The sequence below is a fragment of the Enhydra lutris genome, unplaced genomic scaffold (assembly GCF_002288905.1).
Source record: "Enhydra lutris kenyoni isolate GAN:26980312 unplaced genomic scaffold, ASM228890v2 scaffoldscaffold38, whole genome shotgun sequence".
Classification (NCBI taxonomy): domain Eukaryota; kingdom Metazoa; phylum Chordata; class Mammalia; order Carnivora; family Mustelidae; genus Enhydra; species Enhydra lutris.
Genome location: NW_019154122.1, coordinates 5,343,142 through 5,363,531, shown reverse-complemented (window position 1 = coordinate 5,363,531; position 20,390 = coordinate 5,343,142). Strand labels below are relative to the sequence as shown.

Here is a 20,390-nt window from a genome sequence, read left to right as displayed (position 1 = left end):
GGGTGACCCTTGGTTGACACTGAAGGACAACAAGGAGGTTACTAGTCACTAGTTTGAAAGTAGGTCGAGGGGTGAGCCTTTTGGGGGTGAATGGTGGGACAAAGGCGGGAGATCACAGGACACGTTTGAGGAATGGACTGGAAGCTGGGAGAGCCACGAGGCCTGTGTGAGGATGCGGTGACCCGCAGGAAAAGCCAGCTGGGCCGGACTTCACAGGCACTTCCAGGTTTGGGTCTCTACCCCAGGAGCAGGCAGCAGGGGATGGAGACTCTCCAGTGGCTGTGTTCTCTGGGGGCCTGGCCACTGAGAGAATGGATGGGAGTGGGAGGGACGGTAGCTTTAAGAGGTCGATTGGGAACCTCCATCCAGATAGACATGGTGGCGGCTGAGACAATCATGCCTGTGGTGGGGAAGGGATGGGTGCCCCGGCGTTTGCAGAGATAAATCACAAGCTTTAGTTGTGGACTGGGTATGGGGCGAGTGGTGAAAAAGAGGAGCCAGGGATGACTCCCAGCCTTTTGACCTACACACCTGGAGGAATCAGGTGGCTCCTTTCACTTGAGTATCTTTTGGGGGTACCCTCACTCCCCTCACAACCCGTGCTGACGTGGTGGGTAGATTATTCTAGATGCCCTCAGAGAAGGAGGGATGTGGTGAGCTAGCCCCATTCCCTCATTCTGCTGAGGAAGCAGCCACAGCTCAGGGATTAAGAGACTGACAAAGGGATGGGGTCAGGGCCTGAGTCCCTGGACTCCCACCCAGAGCTCTAGGAGCACTGTCCACTGGGAAGGTTGGCTGTGAACCTGCTTGGGCTCTGGCCCTGACTCTGTTCCCTCCCGCTGAGTGAACCCAAACAGGTCCCCTGTCTTCGGGCCTCAGTTTCTCTGCTGTGAAATGGACAAAAACAGAATTCCTACTTCTCTCAAGGATGATTGAGAGCAAGCAAGAATGACTCCCACAAAGGGGGTGGGGAGAACTGGGAGAATGCTGGCCGCCTGTGGGGATGGAAGGGGAGGCCTGGGCTGGAAAGGGATGGGGGGACCTCTCCCCACTTCCCGCCCTTCCTGTCTCTTACAGGCCCTAAAGGCTGAGTAGCCAGCGGGATGCCAGGTCTGCTGAACCAGATCACAGGGGCAGCCCTGCCCCTCACCGCCTCTGACGTCACGTCCTTCGTCAGTGGTTATGCTCTGGGTCTGACTGCCTCTCTCACCTATGGCAACCTGGAAGCCCAGCCCTTCCAGGGTGAGGACCCCTGATGCGTCTTCCCCAGGGCCCCCGTCCACTGTATGTAATCCTCACCTTGACAAGTACTAGCCCATCCACAGGACGAGTTATGTTCATTCTCTGAGACTCAGTTTGCTCATCTGTGAAATGGGAATGGCGGTTCCGCCCCTCGGGCCTCAAAGCCAGTAACACACCAGGTCAGGATTTGGGCTCAGCCCCAGCCGGCTGTCCCAGGACTATTGCCATCCCACAAGCAGGCCCACCTTCCTCAAATGGCTGGTCCCCCCACTTTCTCAGGAAGCCTCCCAGTAGAAGAGGCACCAAACTCCACAGAGAAGTAGCAGCTCCCGCTCTTGTCCCTGTGACCTTGGGGAAGCCACTGTCCTTATCCAGATAGGGATGCTTCTCTGCCTATCTGGATGCAGGGGTTTGCAGGAGGAGTCAATGAGGTAACGCGCGAGGAAGGACCGCGCGGAATGAAAAGCAGCATGAGACTATGAGTCATCCGTGCGGGGCAGTCCAGAGAGGACGGGAAGCTGGCCGGCAGAAGTCTGTCAACCCATTGCCTCTCTCCCCACTTAAGGAAGGGGGTCACGGAAAGGCTGGCTGGGAGGGGCTGCGTAAACCCTTGTTGCAGCCAGGATTCCTCCTCGATCTAAGCAATGAGGACTTCCTAACCCCCAGGTTTCATGTCTTGGGGTACCACCCTCTTTCCCAACCATCTCAGTCCCCAAAGGAAACTGTAGGGAAACTGACTTTTCCTCAGAAAACTTCTGGACAGGACAGATCACCCTGGCTGTCCAGGGAAATCTCCAGGGGGCAACTTAAAATGGAACTTGCTAGGGGCCCAGGAAACCAAAGGACTGGCCAATGTGGGAAAGGTCCTTGAGCTTTCTATGTGCAGGGAGAACCAGTGTCCCCATCTTGCAGATGAGGAGGCTGAGGCCCAGAGGGATGGGAGCCAGGGTCTATGGATGGCTCGCCATGGACCAGGCATTGTGCTGCCCCAGGGTTCGTGGGCACTTCAAATGAGGTACTGTCTTGATCCCTCGAGAATGGTCCCAAAGCCATCGGCATCACTCAGGAGCTGAGTGGAAATGCAGAGTCTCAGGATTTGCCCAGAACTGCTAAATCAGAATCTGCATTTTAACAAGACCCGCCTCCCCCAACCCAGGTGACTCGTGGGCTCTTAGACTCTGAGAAGCACTAATGTATAAAAACACAGGACACGTGGCTAAATCATGGTGACTTCTTTTTCCAGTTCCACGACAATACCGTGAATTTGGCTCTCTTGGCCTCATTGTACAGATGGGGCTGTAAGGCTTCAAGAAGCCCCGTGTCTTATGCAAGGTCACCAGGCCAGGAGGGGAGGCAGGGACTGGATTAGAGCCTTCATCTGTCTCCTCCGATGCCCCAGCTCCTTGGCACACAAAAAAAGTCACATAAAAACCCAGATTTCTCTTGTCTCTTGAAAACTCAGACACCCTGGCCACATGAGCCTCAAAGGCCTGCACAGTGAGAGCCGGCCAGGTCAGACGACCAGCTGTCCCTTTGCCAGCCCCGCCCCCACTGCTCCCACAGGGCCTCTGGTGCACTTACATGAACTGCCCCAGAGCCATGAGGTCCCAGCCGGGGTCCCCCACTGTCTTTTAAATGGCAGTGAGTCCCGTCCATCTATCTGGCAGGTCAAAGGCTTGGCTTCCCTCCCAGGGGTGGAGTGTGCGGGGTGCGGCTGGAGCCCCGCATGATGCCGGCCCTTCCCCTGCAGGCCTCTTCGTGTACCCACTGGATGAATACACCACGGTGATCGGCTTTGAGGCGGTCATTGCCGACCGGGTCGTGACAGTACAGATCAAGGACAAAGCCAAGATAGATAATGCCCATTTTGAGGGCACCCGTGTCCGAGCCACCTCTGTCACAGGTGAGGAGGAGAGAAGGGCGGTGGCAGGGGCCCCGGGCCTGGCTAGGGTCTCAAGCAGACTGAAAGGACAGCATTGGGATAAGGTAGAGAGAGCACTAAACTGGGAGTCAGGAATGCTGTATGATCTCAGGCCAATCATTTAACTTCTCTGAACCTCGTTCCTGCTCTCACCTCAAAAGCATCATGAAGATCAAAGGCAACAACCCCATGAGTTGTGGCCTTTATCTCTATAGTTAGCAAGTCCATTAAGCTTGGAGGCTGTGGAATGAATCACACCAGTGCTTGACTCCCCATCCTATCTTTTGCAAACGGTATGAGCTTAAATAAAAAATTAAGCTTCATCTGTAAAATTGAACTAGTAATTGTATCCACCCAAAGCTCAACAGAGCCATGGTTGCAGAGATGACAGTCTCTGATACGATGGCTACTGGGCCCGCTATTGAAGGTTCCGAGGCACAGAGAGGGTGAGTGACCGGCCCAAGTTCACACAGGTGTTACTGACAGGCAGGATTTGGATTTAGATGTTAGAGATTCTTACCATTGGATGTGTGATCAAATGGGGTTAGTTCGCCTGATCGTTAAGACGTTCAAGGATCTTTTAATGAGCAAGTAGCGTGTGTGAGATACCAAGTTGCCTGCAGATTATTCTGGCTGCTCATGGGCTGGAAGAGAGCAGGGACAGGCTCGGGGGTAACCACCACAGGAGGTGGGAGGTGGGAGTGGCTCTGGAGGAAGGGGTCTGGATAATGTCGGAGGAGGGAGAGAAGGGCCAGGTGGGGACCAGGGAGGTTTCCATGGAGGGCTTGGTGGCTGAGCGATGCCAGCTAAGTGGGGGTGAGGAAATGGGCCTCTCAGACAACAGGAGAGAAATGAACAAACGCACTTGCCTCAAAGCTGGGAGGGTGCTTAAATGTGATTCTGTGAGGGGAAGCAGAGTCCGGGGATGGGGATGTGACTTCTGTCGGGGTTTTGTGGGTCCCAGCCTCCCACTCCCAGCAAAAAGTACACGGGGCCTGGCCTCAGACCCCTGTGGGTTCAGATCCCGGTTCAATGAGTAAGTTATTCACTAAATAACTCGGGTAGGTCGCACCCCCACGTGAAGCCTCAGTTTTCCCATCCGCAAAAGGGGCTCGCAAACCTACCACAGTTACAGGAAACCAGAGATAACATATGCAGAACTGCTGACTCCAGGCCTGTCGCTCAGGGAACGCTCTGCAGGAGGCGATATCTGTCATCCCTCCTTCCTGCACACCAGGGAAGCTGGCTTTGGATGAGGATTTGGAGCGGATTCTGTTTGTGGTCAACCTGGGGACCATTGCCCCTATGGAGAATGTCACCGTCTTTGTCAGCACCTCCTCAGAGCTCCCAACACTGCCCAGCGGGGCTGTGCGGGTCCTGCTGCCTGCTGTCTGCGCCCCGACCGTGCCTCAGTTCTGCACGGAGAGCATCGGCCCCTCCACCCAACAGGCCCAAGGGTAAGGAGCCTAGCCTGGACCAGGGGTAGAACCTCGGGTGGCCGCAGGGAGTCAGTTGGATGAAGGCAAGAGAGTGAGGGGTGGGAGACATAGGCAGAAGAAGACGAGGCTCAGTGCTAAAGTGACCACCATCCACATAATTACTCCCTTCCGCTCACTTTTAGAACACTTAAGAATCTCCCTGAAATGCCCCCCCTGTCACTATTGGCCAGAAACTCTAGTATTTGGGCAGCTTGGGATGAGAATATCCAGGCTTTATTTTATAATGCACACAAGAGGTATTTTCTGAGCACCTACTAGGTGCAAGACACCGAGCTGAGCATTAGGGATACAGAGGGCACCAAGCCATGGTGGCTCCTTCCTATGTGGAACTGGGTGGCAGAGATCATTATCCAACAGAAAGCACTAGTGATAGGTGGGTAATTGTTTCTGTGCTTGCATGCATAATTAATGATGTGAAAAGTGCAATGAAGGAGAAGTTCATTGGGCTGATGGTATAAAAGAGGGACCCATGCTGGGGGGCAACTAGACTTCTCTGGGGAGTCATATTTTAGCTGGGAGCTGAGCCATGACAGGGAGGTAGGCACAGACAAGAATGTTCCGACAGAGAAGGACAGCAGGGGCAAAGGCCCTGAGGTAGCAAGGACAGGACTCCAGAGAGAAACTGAAGCAGAGTGACAGAAGATGGGGCTATAGACACACAGGACGCCCTGTGGCCCTGACCAGCTTCAGATCTCTCCCAAAGCCACGAAAAGCCAGTACAAGAGGGGGTTTCAGCAAGGTGGGGCTGGGAATACTACAGGCCTAGGGCAGGACAGTTTCTCTCTGGGTTGTAGCCTAGAGCCCCTGCTGCTGAAATTGGGTCCCTTTCCCCCACCTGAGGACTCAGGAGGGGGAGCGTGTCCCATGCAGGGAGAGGACGCCCTCCTTACCAGCTGCATTCAGATGTCTTTGGAGGTGTCTTGTATTTTGTCATTCATGTGTGAATTTTAAAAATCTATTCCAGAGGGTCTTTGCATCGCTTTGGCAGAAAAATAACATTCACAATTAATGGCCAGTTACATTACCTAACTCCCCCCACCCCTAATGAGGGTGAGTGAGAGCCAAGCTGAAAACTGGAAAGGTGAGCCAGGTGTATCCAGAAGTTTCATACACACCCTTGTGAGGTTCTGGGGACAGCCAAGGACACAGAAGACAGTGTCAACAAAGTTCTGGAGGCCACCATTAAAATGCTGGCCTCAGGCCAAGCTGGGGTTGGGGAGAGGGTTATAGCAGCTTCCCACATGAACTCAGCCTGGAGGGCACTCCTCAGTCACAACCTGGGCATTAATTAAGCACCTACTGTGTGCAAGGCACAGTTCTGGGTGCTGGGAATATAGCAGTAAACTAGAAAGACAAGGTCCCTGTTCTCATGGGGCCGGCATTCTGATGGGGGCAGGGGGGACATGGGGACAGACAATAAAGAAATAACCTCACAACATGTAATATGTTAGGTGAGTTCTATGATGCTAAATGTTTCATAGCATGGAGGTTAGAGTAGAGTGGGGTTAGTTGCTATTTTAGCTAAAATAGATGACTTAGGCAACATGTGAAGCCTGACCTGAAGAAAAGGAGGCTGGAAATATGCTGGAGGAAGAACATTTTGGGCAGAGGGCAGAGCAAGTGGTAAGTGCAAAGGCCCTGAGGTGGTAATAGGTATGGTGTGTTGGTGGAGGAGCAAGAAGGCTAATATGGCTATAGCAGCTTGGGAACACAAAAGAAAGAAGTCAGAGGGATGATGGTGAGTCCCATTATAGGATCTTGAAGCCTAGGGTGAGGACACCTGTTGGCACAGCAGAGAAGCTGGCAGCACAAGCCATCATCAGACCAGAAACACCAAAGACACACTGTGTATTGCCAGATTGCTTTCTAGGCTGAAAAGTTTCCACTTCCACCAGTAGAAGGAAGAGTCTCCTCTCCTCCTCCTCTAGCATTTGGAATTACCTATTTTTCTTTCTTTCTTTTTTTAAAGATTTCATTTATTTATTTGACAGAGAGAGAGAGACAGCTAGAGCTAGAACACAAACAGGGGGAGTGGGAGAGGGAGAAGCATGCTTCCTGCTGAGCAGGGAGCCCAATGCGGGATCCCAGAACCCTGGGATCATGACCTGAGCTGAAGGCAGATGCTTAACGACTGAGCCACCCAGGCGCCCCATTACCTATTATTCTTATTTTTATTTGTGTCACTCTGAGCAACTTCGAGGTTCATGGGGATTTGATGCCGGCTTCTCCCAAGAGCATCTGTTTCACTCTGCCAGCCGGGAGGGGCAGGAATAAGCTTCTCAGGGCCGCCCAGGCCTCGTGTTCCTGGACCCACCGAGGTCTTGAACGTCCCCAGCTCTGGTAGGCCCTGCCTCTCAAACACAGAAGACTTTCTGCCCACGCCAGCAGCTACAAAGACAGCGGCACACAAGCCTTTGACCCGGGAGCCCCAGAGAAATTCTTTCCTAAGTCCAAAAAAGGGACGCAGATAAGGATCTTCTGGGCAGTGTTATCTGTTGGGACAGGGAGGCAGGAAGAAATAAGTAGGAGATAAGATGCTCCTAAGAGATACCCTGTCCCAGCAAAGGCTGGTTTGCAGACGGCCACAGAGAGGGAGCTCAGAAACACAGCAGTGAGCGAGACGAAGGAAGTGATAGAATGTGATTCAGCACACAGTGTGCTCTCTTCCATTGAAAACACACAACCTCATGGCCCCCTCCCCCGCCCCAATCCTGGGACATCACCAGGAGACCTTTCTGTCAAGTATTAAGCATACAGAGCAAAGAGCTTAGGGGGCGTGGCCCTGCAGGTGGGGGATGGATCAGGGTCCAAGACAGGGTGAGGATGACCCAGAAAGAGAGCCCAGAAACTTGAGGCTTCAGCCGGGGACCCTTCCCTGAACTCTCATTCAAGGCGCCTCATTATCATCCCCATTTCATGGATGAGAAACTGAGGCTTGGAGAAGCGGCTCGTGCAGGCACTCCCAGCTCACAGAATAGGGCAGGGAGCCAAGACGCAGGGTGGTGCGGTGTTAACCTCTTCACCGTGTAGCCAGACTGACCAGCAAGAACGCACTCTCTGCCAAGTCCTAGCTGTAGGAACTTAGGCTAGCTGCTGCATCTTGTGGAGCCTCTATTTTCCCATGTGGGAAATGGGGAGATGGGGACCCTGATCCCTCTTCTAGGGGCACTGGTGAGAACGATGTGCACCGCTGCTGAGGGGCACCAGGCCTGGCGTCTGGCTCACCACTGTAGGTAGCTGCGCCTTATGTCTGAGTCCCCCCTCTCCCTGGAGGCAGGCCTTGAGGAGGAGTAAGCGTGTAGGGTGGGAGGGAGCATATCAGCCCCCTGGAGAGATGGGCTGCAGGGGTATCAGGGCTGCCTGGGGCTCACCATCTTCTTCTGTCTTTCCACTGGGCCCCTGCCTCCTCCTCCTCCTCTCCCCTCCCCTCTCCCAGGAAAGACAAGCATTGCTTTGGCACCCGTTCCCTGGACTCCTGGAGCAAACTGTGCCTGGCGACTCTCCTGGATACGGACGTGTCCAACCCCATGGAATATGAGTTCAACTTCCAGCTGGAGATCCGTGGGCCATGCCTGCTCGCAGGTGAGACACAGCTGCCCACACCTGGATTGGGACTGGAAAGGAGACCTGAGGCCCCAGAGTAGGGAGAGCTTCAGACCAAAACCTGCCAGGGATAGGGAGGAAAAGGAGGGCAGGGAAGCGGTCCTGTCCAGATGGAAGACATCCTGAAGCTCATGGAGCCTTACAGACCCCCCCACTTCCTGCCTCCTGACATCTGGCCCTAAGATGAGCCCCTCCCCAGGCAGGTTTCAAGGCTGTCCCCATGCCCACTTCAGTGGCTCCCGTGAGGCGATGTCCATGGGGGCATGGACATCCTTGGTCCTCCCCTAGAGGCCACAGCCCCCCAGTGCTCCCTGGTTCTTACCTTGCATGGTCCAATCACCTGGGGAGCTTTCACATCCTGCCGCCCAGACACCACACCCCCACCACCACCGCAGGCCTTCTGACGACAGTGGTCAGAGGTGTGTGCCGGACACTGGAATATTTCAGAGCTCCTGGGCGATTCTAACATGCAGCCAGAGTTGGGAACCATTGTTCTGATGGCTCCCCGCCCAACCCACTCAAGGATTTAAAGGGATACAAGGACACAGTTTCTTGTCAATGAGGGCTCTCCCAGAGCAGCATGATGGTCCAACACAAAAGGCATTTACAGGGTGCCCAGCGATCGACTGTTGAGCTCTTTCTTTATGTGCCCCAAGAGGAAGCAACACTTTGACCCCAGTGGGTCCTGAGGTTGGGGCAAGAAAGGCCATTGACACCATCCGTCTAAGCCCCCATTTTGTCAATGGGGGAATTGAGGAGGCCTGTCCATGGTTACACAGAAGGTTGGGGGTCCCTCATCGCTGACCTGGGTCTCCATGTTCCCCCACTGAGCCCCTATTTCTCCCAAGACTGCTGAGCCTCTGCCACATTTCTGTGCCACCCAGGGGTGGAGAGTCCCACCCATGAGATCCGAGCCGACGCCGCCCCGTCTGCACGATCGGCCAAGAGCATCATTATCACCTTGGCCAACAGGCACACCTTCGACCGGCCCGTGGAGATCCTCATCCATCCCAGCGGTAGGGGGCACCAGGCGGGCCCCGGGGTGGGGGGGTGGCCTATGGGAGGAAAGAGATGCTGATCCTATGGGGAGCAGACACAGTGGTGGCCCTTCGTCCGGTGGGCCAGACCAGGGGGAGCGCAGGAGCATATGGCAGAAAGAGAAGACCAACTAAGTGACTCCTGGAAAATGAGTCTAGCTGGCAGAACTGAGTGCCCAGATTCTAGCTCCAGAGGCCCTAGGGTCTCATTCACCCATTAGGGAACTTTGCCTCCAGGGTAGCTGAGCAGATGACCTTTGAAATCCTAAGCTCAAGGGGACCCTCCCAGCTCTGAACACTCAGGGAGGAACTGTTCTGTCTCTTTAAGGATTCCTAAGATGTCAGGATCTGAAAAGATCAGAGCCTGGTCTGTCTTCCATTTTACAGATGGGCCAACTGAGGCCCAGAGAGGGTCAGTGAGTTATCCAAGACCACTAGGCTCTCCTACCTACCAGCTCAGTAGTCTTCCCATGGCCCCACACTGCTCCAGACAGTCAAGAATTCTATTCCCCTCTTCCAATCGGGATTCCTCCCCACTGTGAAGATCCTGTTCTTAAACCAAGGTCCCTGGTATTGCCCTCATATTCGGACAACCGCCAAGAGTTGATCTCATCTCTGCAGAGCCCCACATGCCACACGTCCTGATGGAGAAAGGGGACATGACCCTGGGAGAGTTTGAGCAGCACTTGAAAGGAAGAACGGAGTTCATTAAAGGAATGAAGAAGGACAGCAGGGCAGAGAGACAGGTGAGGGTGGCTGGGGCCGCGTCCGTGGTGGCAGAAGTGGGGCGACACTGGGAACTGGGTCATCACTGCCCCAATGAGGATACTGAGCAGGGGAAGGGGGTGGCTTGCTTGGTCACTCTCACAGCGAGCTGGTGGCAGATCCTTGTCCATGTTTCCCTCCATGGACTGGGGCACCTCTGGGAAGGTGGATATCCAAATGCGGCAGCTACTCTGTCCTCCCACTTCCTACCAGGCCACTTGCTCCTGGTGCCACCAAGGGGCCTAAGCCAGGTGGCATTTCTAGGCTGGTGGCAGAAACAACCTTAGTCCTCTCCATGTTAATCCACCCCAAGTGGCTCCCAGGACCCTATAGGCAGGTGCCCTCCCAGCCCCGTGTTTACCTCTGGCCCTCCCTTTCCCTACCTGCTAAATGGGTCTCTTGCTCATCCTGTCTCTGAGATCCTTGCTGCTATTATGTAAAGAATAAAGGCAGAGTGGAGAAAGCCTGATGAAGACCCTTTCTCGGCCCGCCCCCTCCCGTATGAAGTACCAGTACGAGGTGGCTTCAGCAGACTAGGGGGCTGGGGAAGCCTGGTAGGAGGCTGGGACCCAGGCTGTAAGCTCTACCAGCAATCTTTCCTGCTCATGGCCCTGCACACCAAAATGGGCCCTGAAGACCAAGGCAGGTTTAAGAACGATCTCATACTTCTTTTTCTGGTCTCCCCTTTTTAAATGAGAACACTGAGGTTTAGCACCCAAAAAGAACTGGTAAGCTGGGAGGAGAGGGAAGACTATTCCCTCGGGAGTTGGTTTCGGTGACATGAGGCTAAGGACTTAGAGTCCATCTGGGGGGGCAGCTTTGCTGGATTTAAGAGCCCTTCCCTGAGTGGCAGAGGATCATGGGGTGGGGGCGGGGAGGAGGTATGGGAATGTGTAGATGGCTTCCTGCTCATGTCTTCCCCCTTGTTAGATATCCCACTGGAGGGGCCTGGTGGGGCATAGAAGGGATGGCAGAGATAAAGGGTTAGTAGCTCATATCATCCCATGTTTAGGGATATACCTGCCTTTCCAGAGGGACCCTCTCACCCAGATGAGTTAACTGGGAGAAGAGACTGGGGCCAGAGTGGGGGTGTCCCTGGGCTTTGAGAACTATAGCATGTGAGCAGCAGGTGGGGGTCATTGGGGCTGTCAGGACTGGGGCTGTCTCCCCTACCTGCCAGCACTTCTCGGTTAGCTCTAGGACACCTGAGGCAAATGAGAATTTGCCATCTTGGGTTGGTTATGCAAATACCCTGTATTCCCATGAGCTCCAGGACCGATAGTGATCACTCAAAGCTGCTAAGAAGTGATGAGTTTATTGTAATTGGATAAGGGCAGCTGGAGAAGACACTGGAGAATTCCGAGCCGGGCCCCCACGCCACCTCTCTGAGAGGTAAAATCAGGTTCCCAGAAGAGTCTTCTTGCACAGGCAGATGGGGCTGTTGCTGCCTTGGGCTCTGTCTTCCAGAAAGCCCGCCTGGGCAGTGGCCTTTGGCAAGAGAGTTCCACGTGGGAGGGAGAGCACAATCCCTCACCAAGGAAGGAGGCAAGCATCTGGAGCGTGAACAGCAATCAGGAAGAGGGGGCAAATGACATAGAGGAAGACACCATGTTCAAGAGACAGAGATGCAGACAGAAGCAGAGACAAGTAGAGACAACAGAGAGACTAGGCGAGGGGGCAGGAACCCCAGAGATGCACACATAGGTCAGTGGCAGATAAAAAGACCCACACAGATTCAGCCTCTCATTTATTCTTTCAACAAATACTAGGTCCCCCATAGATATCAGTCTCTGTTCTAGGCACTGGGGAGACAACACTAAAAATGGCATGTCCTTTTTCTCATGAAGCTTGCATTCTAGCACAGACAAGAGTAAATGAATGAGCAAGATGAGTGTGAAGAGGGCTGGGGTCCATGAAGGAAACAAAGCAGGATGATACGCTAATGAGTGATAAGTGTGGGTGCTCTAAGCCCGGGGTTTAGAGAAAGTCTGTCTGAGAATGAGACCTGGTGAGTGGTGAGGAACGGGAAGCCATGCACAGAACCGGAAGCAGGACAATGGTGACATGTTCAGGAAACAGGTGGTCGGAGTTGTTGAAATGTCACGCAGAGTGGGCAAAGATGGGGTGGACAGGTAGCCAGGGGACAGGCATTTGGGGGCCTCATACCCATGATCCAAAGTATGAGGGGAAGCTATTGTTTAAACAATGGGATGACAAGGATGGATGATCACGCTTCCCGCTCTATGTGGAAGGGACCACAGGAAAGGACATCTGGGTGGCTCAGTCAGTTAAGCATCTGACTTCAGCTCAGGTCATGATCTTGTGTCCTGGGATCCGTCTCTGCCTCTGGCTGCCTGCTCAGCAGAGAACCTGCTTGCCTCTCTGCCTCTGCCCCCTCCCTGCTCATGCTCTCCCTCTCTCTCCCCCTCCTCTCTCTTAGATAAATGAAATTAAAAAAAAAAAAAAAAAAGGATGGACCATAGGGAGATTAAAGTGGTGGAAAGAGGACACTCAGGCCCCAGACAAGAAATGGTACTGTCCCGCACTGGGATGGTGGCAGTGGAAACAAAGCAGAAGACACGTTCAGAATGCATCTTAGCTGCAGAACTAACAGTCCTTTGCTGAACGGTGGATCTATGGGGTGGGGACAGAGAGGAACCAAGGACAACCCCTAGGTCTTGGGTTTGAACACCTGCATGTGTGATGATGTCATCGATTGAGTTGAGGAAGGGACTCCCATAAAAACAGAGAAACAGACACAGAGAAGCTGGTACCCAGGCACAGTCAGAGACAGAGAGAGGAAATCGGGGTGGAGAGGGGAAGAGAGGGGCAGGGCGAGGAAATGAGAATGGGTGCATCCGGAAACAACATTCAGCAGCAGCAGGCCAGCGGCTTAGACACTGGGAGCAAAAGACAGAAAGATGCTTTCCAGCCTGCACCTGTGCAGGGACTTCCTGCTCAGGGTCATCTTCTAACCTCCCTGAGAAGGGGATGTCATTTGCCCCATTTTATAAATGAAGAAATAGACCCAGAGGAGGGACTTGCCCAAGATCACACAGCTGGATGGTGAGAGCTGGGATTTAAACCCTGGTCTTTCTGCCTCCAAAGTCCAAGCAACTGGGAAAGTCTAGCACACGGAAGAGCCAGGTGCAGTCGACCTGGGCTCTCTCTACAAAGCATGAGTGGGGTCTTGACAAAGCTTGGTGAGTAGTGGGGGGACCCCCAAGAGTGGGCCCCCAAGAGTGGCTCTGGACCCCTGGGATGCCCAAGTGAGAGAGCTTTCCTTTCTCCTCCAGACAGAAATCATCCGGAAACGCCTCCACAAGGACATTCCCCACCACTCCGTCATCATGCTCAACTTCTGCCCTGACCTTCAGTCAGTCCAGCCGAACCTGAGAAAGACCCATGGAGAGTTTATCTTCCTCATTGACAGGAGCGGCAGCATGAGTGGGACCAACATCCACCGTGTCAAGGTACTATAAGAGAACCCTTGCCCCCGGGGACTTAGGGTTCCAGACTAAATCAGCTGTGCTCCCCCAAACCAGCTTCCTCAGTACTCTTGTGCTCCAAGCAGCCCTCCTTCCACACCTGAACTACTTTCCTCAATGACTATATGGAACAACTTAACCAGAGACACCCAAACTCAACTGTTCCCAAAATAAAACTTTGAAGTGGTATGAACGGAGGTAGAACTATTGTCCAAGAGAGAAAGTCATCTAGACCTCTTCTTGGCACCCCACAAACCTTTGTTGAGTGCGTGCTCTGGCTGAAACACCTCACCAGGTCCTGGGAGGAGAGGGGCCCAGAAAAGGGGAAGGAACCAACATTTGCTGACGCTTACTATGTATCAGATACGACCCTAGGTATTTAATGCACAGCTTGATGTTTAATCTGGACAGTAATCCTTCGAGGTTGGCCCTATTGTCACCATTTTCCACATGAGAAAGCCAATCCTAAAAATTTCAGTAACCTCCCCAAGGTCACACAGCCGGTGTGGTCTAAGATCAAACTCTTGTCTGTCGAATTCCTACCACTTGACATCAGAGATCCATTGCACATGGCCTTGAGGAGTGTGTATAATCCAGTAGAAAATATTTAGTTCATTCTTTCTTTTTCTCAAGCGCCGTGGTTGGCCGACTGGAAAGACAGCAGGTTGTAAACATAGTTCCTGCGCTCCAAGAGTTCACAGTCAAGTGCGAGGGCAGCCCTGCTAAACAGCCATAGCTGGGAGCATGGCCTCATTGCAGTGGGAAGTTCAGAAGAGGGATAAACCTTCCTCCCCGTGTACCCCCAAGTGTTTCATCTCCCTCAGGAGATTATTTGCCTCGATTATGGCATTATCTAGCTCTTCTTTGCCTGTTTGGTTGTGTAGATGTGTGTCTCCTCCTCTGGAGTTATGAACTCATTAAGGGAAAGGACCAGATACTTTTCATCTCTCTCTCCCTATGGAGCCTGGCTCTGTACTTATGCATAAAAAGCCCCCAGTTGCTGTTTATTAAACTGGGTACAGGCGCATCGTTCAAGGAAATGAAGGATGCAGGAACAAGAAGAGAAGGGTCTGCCATCACCTGAAATTTCATCCCTCTAGTTTGTCCCTGGAGCAAACTCTTGTTTCCAGGGCAATAGGACTGGCAAGGAAGGAAGGGAATGGGTGGGATCTGTGATATCCGCCATCTCCTCGGGCTTGCTATGACTGGGTTTAGTCTTGAAGTATGACTGAGCAATCATGTATGAGACCAAAGTTCCCCGTTTGAAGCCTCATGACACTGAAGTGCTAGACTGGCCTCTACCGTTCTTCGAAGACAAGAATTAGACTGGGGAGCTGTCCATAGTCCTGCTGAGACACACTCCAGGCCTGTGTGGCCATGTGTATTTCTTTCCACAGCTGTTATCAGTTTGTAAGATAGCTCTTCAGTTGCTCTCAAGTATCATGGGATCTTATGATGTCTCTTGGAGAGCATTTAAGCTATTTTCCCTGCCACTTTCCAGGTAAGGAAACTGAGTCCCCAAGAGCCTGTTTCCCCCAGCATCACAGGGCTAATGAGGAAATCAAAGCTTGCCCTATCTTGGATCAGTGCTCATTTTCCTTACCCTGCTGATGGGGAACGACAATACTCCTCTACGGAGAAAACCTCTCTTCTCTGATTATGTCATTTCTGCCACATGGCTTAGTAGAAAGAGCAATGTGTGGGTTTGGGAATCATTCTGCCACTGATTTGTTATGTGGCTTTGGACAAGTTGATTCTCAACTCTGGGATTCAGTTATCCTTTCTGTAGAATGAGAAGGAGAGATTAATTCAGGGAGGGCAAACATATGTCACATGTCCCTTTGTTCCTCTCTCCCAAGGCCAGACAGACATCAATAATTGACCATGGCATTTTTTTCTCATGCTGAGCCTGGACTCATTCTCTTTATCCTTGTCATCTCTGGGTTCCAGGCTGTTACTGCCATTAAATGGAGTTAGTTTATGAATGGAAATCCATTTCCTGAACTAAAGACCTTTCCAACTTTACCTTCCAGAATTTTCAGACAATAACTTCCTCTGGCTCTCCTCTCAGTCCCTTTCCCTTTTGGAGTCTCTCCTGCTCTCTTGTCCAGTTCAGCTCACTGAGCTCAAGGTCATCCCTTCATGGATGGCTTTGCTCTGGCACAACACATTCTGCTACACATGCCCCCTTTTAGAGAAAGGTGCAGAAATTACCTAGGACACACATTCCTTTCCCCACTGGCAATGAGGCCATAGGTGTGTTGCTTGGGTCATTAATTGCGGCCATCCGGTAGACTAAGGAAAAACTAGGCTTAGGGGCTCCTGGGTGGCTCAGTGGGTAAAAGCTTCTGCCTTCGGCTCGGGTCATGCTCCCAGGGTCCTGGGATCGAGCCCCACATCGGGCTCTCTGCTCAGCGGGGAGCCTGCTTCCTCCTCTCTCTCTGCCTGCCTGCCTCTCTGCCTATTTGTGATCTCTGTCAAGTAAATAAATAAAATCTTAAAAAAAAAAAAAGGAAAAACTAGGCTTAGGAAGATAGGAGAGAACAGAAATCTGAACAGCCACACCAAGGGGGAAAGTTCAGCCAATTTAATCTCCTACAGCTGGTCTCATTCTCCAGCTGCCACTGGCTGCCAAAAACATGGCTTTCAAAATTCTAGTAGGTGTGAGTGGAGACAATCTGTATGGATCAGCAGTCTCCCGCTAGCAGGAATATACATTAGTGGCTAATGAAAAAAATAAGCAGATATTGACCTCTTTTGTAGAGAAACAAAATGTATTGACACAGGCAACAAAAAGAGTTGAGGGAACATTGATGTTAATGTTTGATATTTACAGAGGGGGATGGAAGAGGGGCTGCAGGTCTATGCAGCCTGCAAGGCTATATGCTATGGAAGTGGCCAAGATCCAGTTGCCGCAGCTTCCTTCTAGATTCTGGAACACAAACAGTTTGTCTCTCGGAAGCCATGCTGAGGTCCCTGGGGTACCATCAATAAACTACTTGGGATGAGGGAGAGCCCCCCCCCACCGTTCCCCGTGTGTCACTACTTGGGATGAGGGAGAGTCCCCCCCCGCCCTTCGCAAGCTCTGTGTCATGGCAGAGAGCCAACGTGAATGATGATTTCGGAGCTATGTTCTTTGTTTGCCTGTTTGGTTTTTTAAAGATTTTTTTTTATTTAACGAGAGAGAGAGATTACAAGTAGGCAGAGAGGCAGGCAGAGAGAGGGAGGGGGAAGAAGACTCCCTGCTGAGCAGAGAGCCCAATGCGGGGCTCGATCCCAGGACCCTGAGATGATGACCTGAGCCAAAGGCAGAGGCTTAACCTACGGAGCCACCCAGGTGCCTGCCTGGAGCTATGGTTTAAAAGCTGTCCTGTTCTTTGGTTTTGTGATCCGGTGCAACTTCTTAACTCTCTGAGACTCAGTTTCCTTTTCTGTAGAACAAAGGTGTTGCTATTAATGTTTCTCATGGGGTTGGTGATCATAACCATTTACTGAACATTTACTAGGTGCCAAGCTGAGGCTCCGAGGAGTGACCTAATGAGTCCAAGGTCTAGTTAGTAATGGTATAAGTGAGATTTAAAACCACAGATGTCTAACTTCAAAATGTATCTTCTTCTCCACTGTGCTGTAATACATGTTACAGAGGTGAAAGGAGATAATTAATGGAAAGTGCTTAACACGGGGCTTGGCACAGAGTAACAGCTTGATATTTATTGTTGCGCTCTACCACTGTCATCGCCACCACCACCATCATCATCTTCATCCCTCCTGCCATCTCCCCCACCTTTCCTCTTTGTGGTTATTTATTTCGACAGACCTCATCAAGGGCTCTTGGTGTTGCGGAGTTAAGCCGGTTAGCACCCTGTAATGTTCCCAGACTCTGGAGCACGGTGACCCGCGTTAGAGCGCTGGCTCTGCTACTCTCAAAATGTGCACGAATGAGTCATCCCACCTCTCTGTGGCTCAGTTTCCTCTTGTATAAAATGGGGATGACATTGTGCCTTCCTCAAGGCTCACAGTGAGGATGACATGAAGTAAAGCATGCAAACTGTCTCCCAGGTGTTTAACAAATACGAGCTGGAGAGACTGCCCCTGAGAGACTTGTTAACTGGAGCGTTAGCCATAGGTAGGGCACGTCGGATGCAGAAGGGCCTGGACGAAAGCCTGTTCCATCCACAGTGTGCCCCGGACCCAGCCACGTGCCCCCCTCGGATGTCGATTTCGTTTTTGCAGAAGGAAGTGGGCGCTCCCTGCTCTCCCTACCTCTCAGGGTCAGCAGGAGGTGAAATGGAACTGGCAAGCATAATAGAAGGGCTTTGAGAAGTCAGACTTGCCACACGGATGAGAAGTTTTATGATGATGGCTTTGGTCCAGCCTCAGGTTGCTGTCAGCAAATTTCTTGATCTGAGGGCAAAGGCACTGTTGGGTGTGGGCAGAGGGGGGAAAGCCCATGTGGAGGCTGCTTCTAGCTGCTGGGTGGTGGCAAAACCAGTAACTCCTTCCCAAACTCTGAAAATCCCTTTCTTGCCTGCCAGGATGCCATGCTGGTAGCTCTTAAGAGCCTCATGCCAGCCTGCCTCTTCAATGTCATTGGGTTTGGATCCACATTTAAGACTCTCTTCCCTTCCAGTCAGACCTACAGTGAGGTAAGGCAAGGGCAGGGCTGGGTCCAGAATGGGTGGGTGGCGAGGAGCAGAGGGAAAGAAGAAAAAGAAAGCGTGGGTAGCACTGAGGGCTGCCTCAGCTGTCGCCCCACCCCTTGCCTTGTAGAAACTCAGTGATGCCCATGGCAGAGAACTCAAGAGGTTCTCTCTGGGTAGGCCATTAGCTGCCATCTCATCTTCTGACATCCCTCCTCTTTATAATAAGGACCATTTGGGGAAAACTATGGGTGTGCTCGGCGAGAAGGCACAGGGAAGGGGTAGAGAGGCACAGGGAAGGGGTAGAAAGGGGATATATAGGGTAGAGAAGCAGGATATACCTGCTTCTGTTTCAAGAGAACGATAGACTCATGCAAGTTTGAGCTAAAGGAGTGAATGGTAAGGGGTTACAGAGTGAATGGGTGGGGAGGGGGGCTAAGAATAGAACTCACAAGGCTCAAATGACAATTTAGAACAAGAGGACGGGGGCCCTAGCAGCACATTCAAAACTGGAGCATATTCTGTCCAGGTCTAGGAACAGGAAGAAAGAACGTAAGGGAGGGGAGGGAGAAAGGAAGAACATGTTTCCATGAAAAATAACTTTATAGGTTTTTAAAATACAAAAATAATATATATTGATTATCCCACAATTTTTAAAACCAGATAATCAAAAAGAAAAATTAAAAGGTCTCCCATGATCTCATCAGAGAAAAAAAAAGGAAAGACCACCATTAAGAGCTCAGTATAAATCCCTCCAGACCTTGTTCTATGTGTTTACACACATTTTTATTTTTTTATTTATTTTTTTAAGGATTTTTATTTATCACTTTGACAGACAGAGATCACAAGCAGGCAGAGAGGCAGGCAGAGAGAGAGGGGGAAGCAGGCTCCCTGCTGAGCAGAGAACCCAATGCGGGGCTTGATCCCAGGACCTTGGGATCATGACCTGAGCCGAAGCAGAGGTTTTAACCAACTGAGCCACCCAGGCGCCCCCATTTTTAATAAAGACAGTATTAGATCTGCCATACCATTCTGTAACCTTCCAACACAACAGTCTATCATAAGCATATTTCTATCTAAGTAATATTAATCTACACAATAACTTCAGTGACTGCCTAGTATTTCACTACACAGATAAACTGGAACCTATTGAACTAAATCCCTACTTGAGCTTGCCAGTTGCTTCCATATTTTTCTATTCAGTCATCTTTGTAGCGAAGACTCCACACCCATCCTTAATGATTCCCTTGGGATAAATCCTTAGTCTTATTGGCTCAGAAGATAAATATCCATTTCAAGACTTTTGATACATGCCATTAGCATAAGCATAGATGTTGGAAGAGCATCTTCATGACTCAGGAGCAGAACATCTGATATCCGTCTGGTGCCAGGAGTCCTTGGACAGTTGGGTTCCGCAATGGTGATCCAGGAGGAAGGGAATCTGAAGCCCACATTGAGCGCATGGTTTCTTCAAAGTACTATAGGGATTTAGCACCACAGGCAGGGCTAGAATTTGAGTCTTAAGATTTCTAGTGTAATGGTCTTACCACTACAGACCTCCTGCCTCGCTCATCAGAAAAGGACACCTCATTTGTGCTGAGCAGTCAGCGCTTGCCATTCTACCTTTTCTGCGGGTGTTTATATTTTTAATGAGGAACAAAGAAAGGACAGTAGTAAGTTAACAAACCACGGACAACAGCACTTAGGGCATTCGTAGGGGGTGTTATTGGGCAGAATCACACCCAATGAGTGGCCATCATTCTTCCTGTGCATGGGACAGAGATGAAATCGGGAACATGAGTCAATTCAGTGAAACCTGGCTAAGATCTAGGGAAACAAAGTACTTGTCCTCCAAGGACTTACAGTCTCGGTGTCATATGGTGATCCTGGGGATTATCTTCCCTGTCCATGGCCCTTCCCTGCAGGAGAGCGTGGCCATGGCCTGTGATAACATCCAGAGAATGCGTGCTGACATGGGGGGCACCAACATCCTTTCCCCGCTCAAATGGATCATCCGTCAGCCAGTGCGCCGAGGCCACCCACGGCTTCTTTTCCTGATCACTGATGGTGCCGTCAACAACACCGGCAAGGTGCTAGAACTGCTGCGAAACCATGCCTTCTCCACCAGGTGGGCACAGGCTGAAGGTCTAGGCCTTGGTTATCCTGGGCTGTCCTGGGCTGGGGGGTGCCAGAAC

The 20,390-nt window shown here is 51.6% G+C and overlaps 1 protein-coding gene across 1 annotated transcript in view; it reads left to right on the top strand.

The window, feature by feature from the left end:
* The first annotated feature begins 1,103 nt into the window (after positions 1 to 1,103).
* The window catches only part of LOC111154914 (von Willebrand factor A domain containing 5B1), a 38,593-nt gene continuing 19,306 nt past the window's right edge, over positions 1,104 to 20,390 (top strand). Inside the window, exons 1-9 of the mRNA XM_022514870.1 lie at positions 1,104 to 1,242; positions 2,993 to 3,145; positions 4,350 to 4,620; positions 8,099 to 8,244; positions 9,150 to 9,281; positions 9,924 to 10,048; positions 13,364 to 13,540; positions 18,091 to 18,201; positions 20,121 to 20,323. Coding sequence (XP_022370578.1) covers positions 1,104 to 1,242; positions 2,993 to 3,145; positions 4,350 to 4,620; positions 8,099 to 8,244; positions 9,150 to 9,281; positions 9,924 to 10,048; positions 13,364 to 13,540; positions 18,091 to 18,201; positions 20,121 to 20,323 — 1,457 coding nt within the window. The remainder of the gene's footprint in view (positions 1,243 to 2,992; positions 3,146 to 4,349; positions 4,621 to 8,098; positions 8,245 to 9,149; positions 9,282 to 9,923; positions 10,049 to 13,363; positions 13,541 to 18,090; positions 18,202 to 20,120; positions 20,324 to 20,390) is intronic.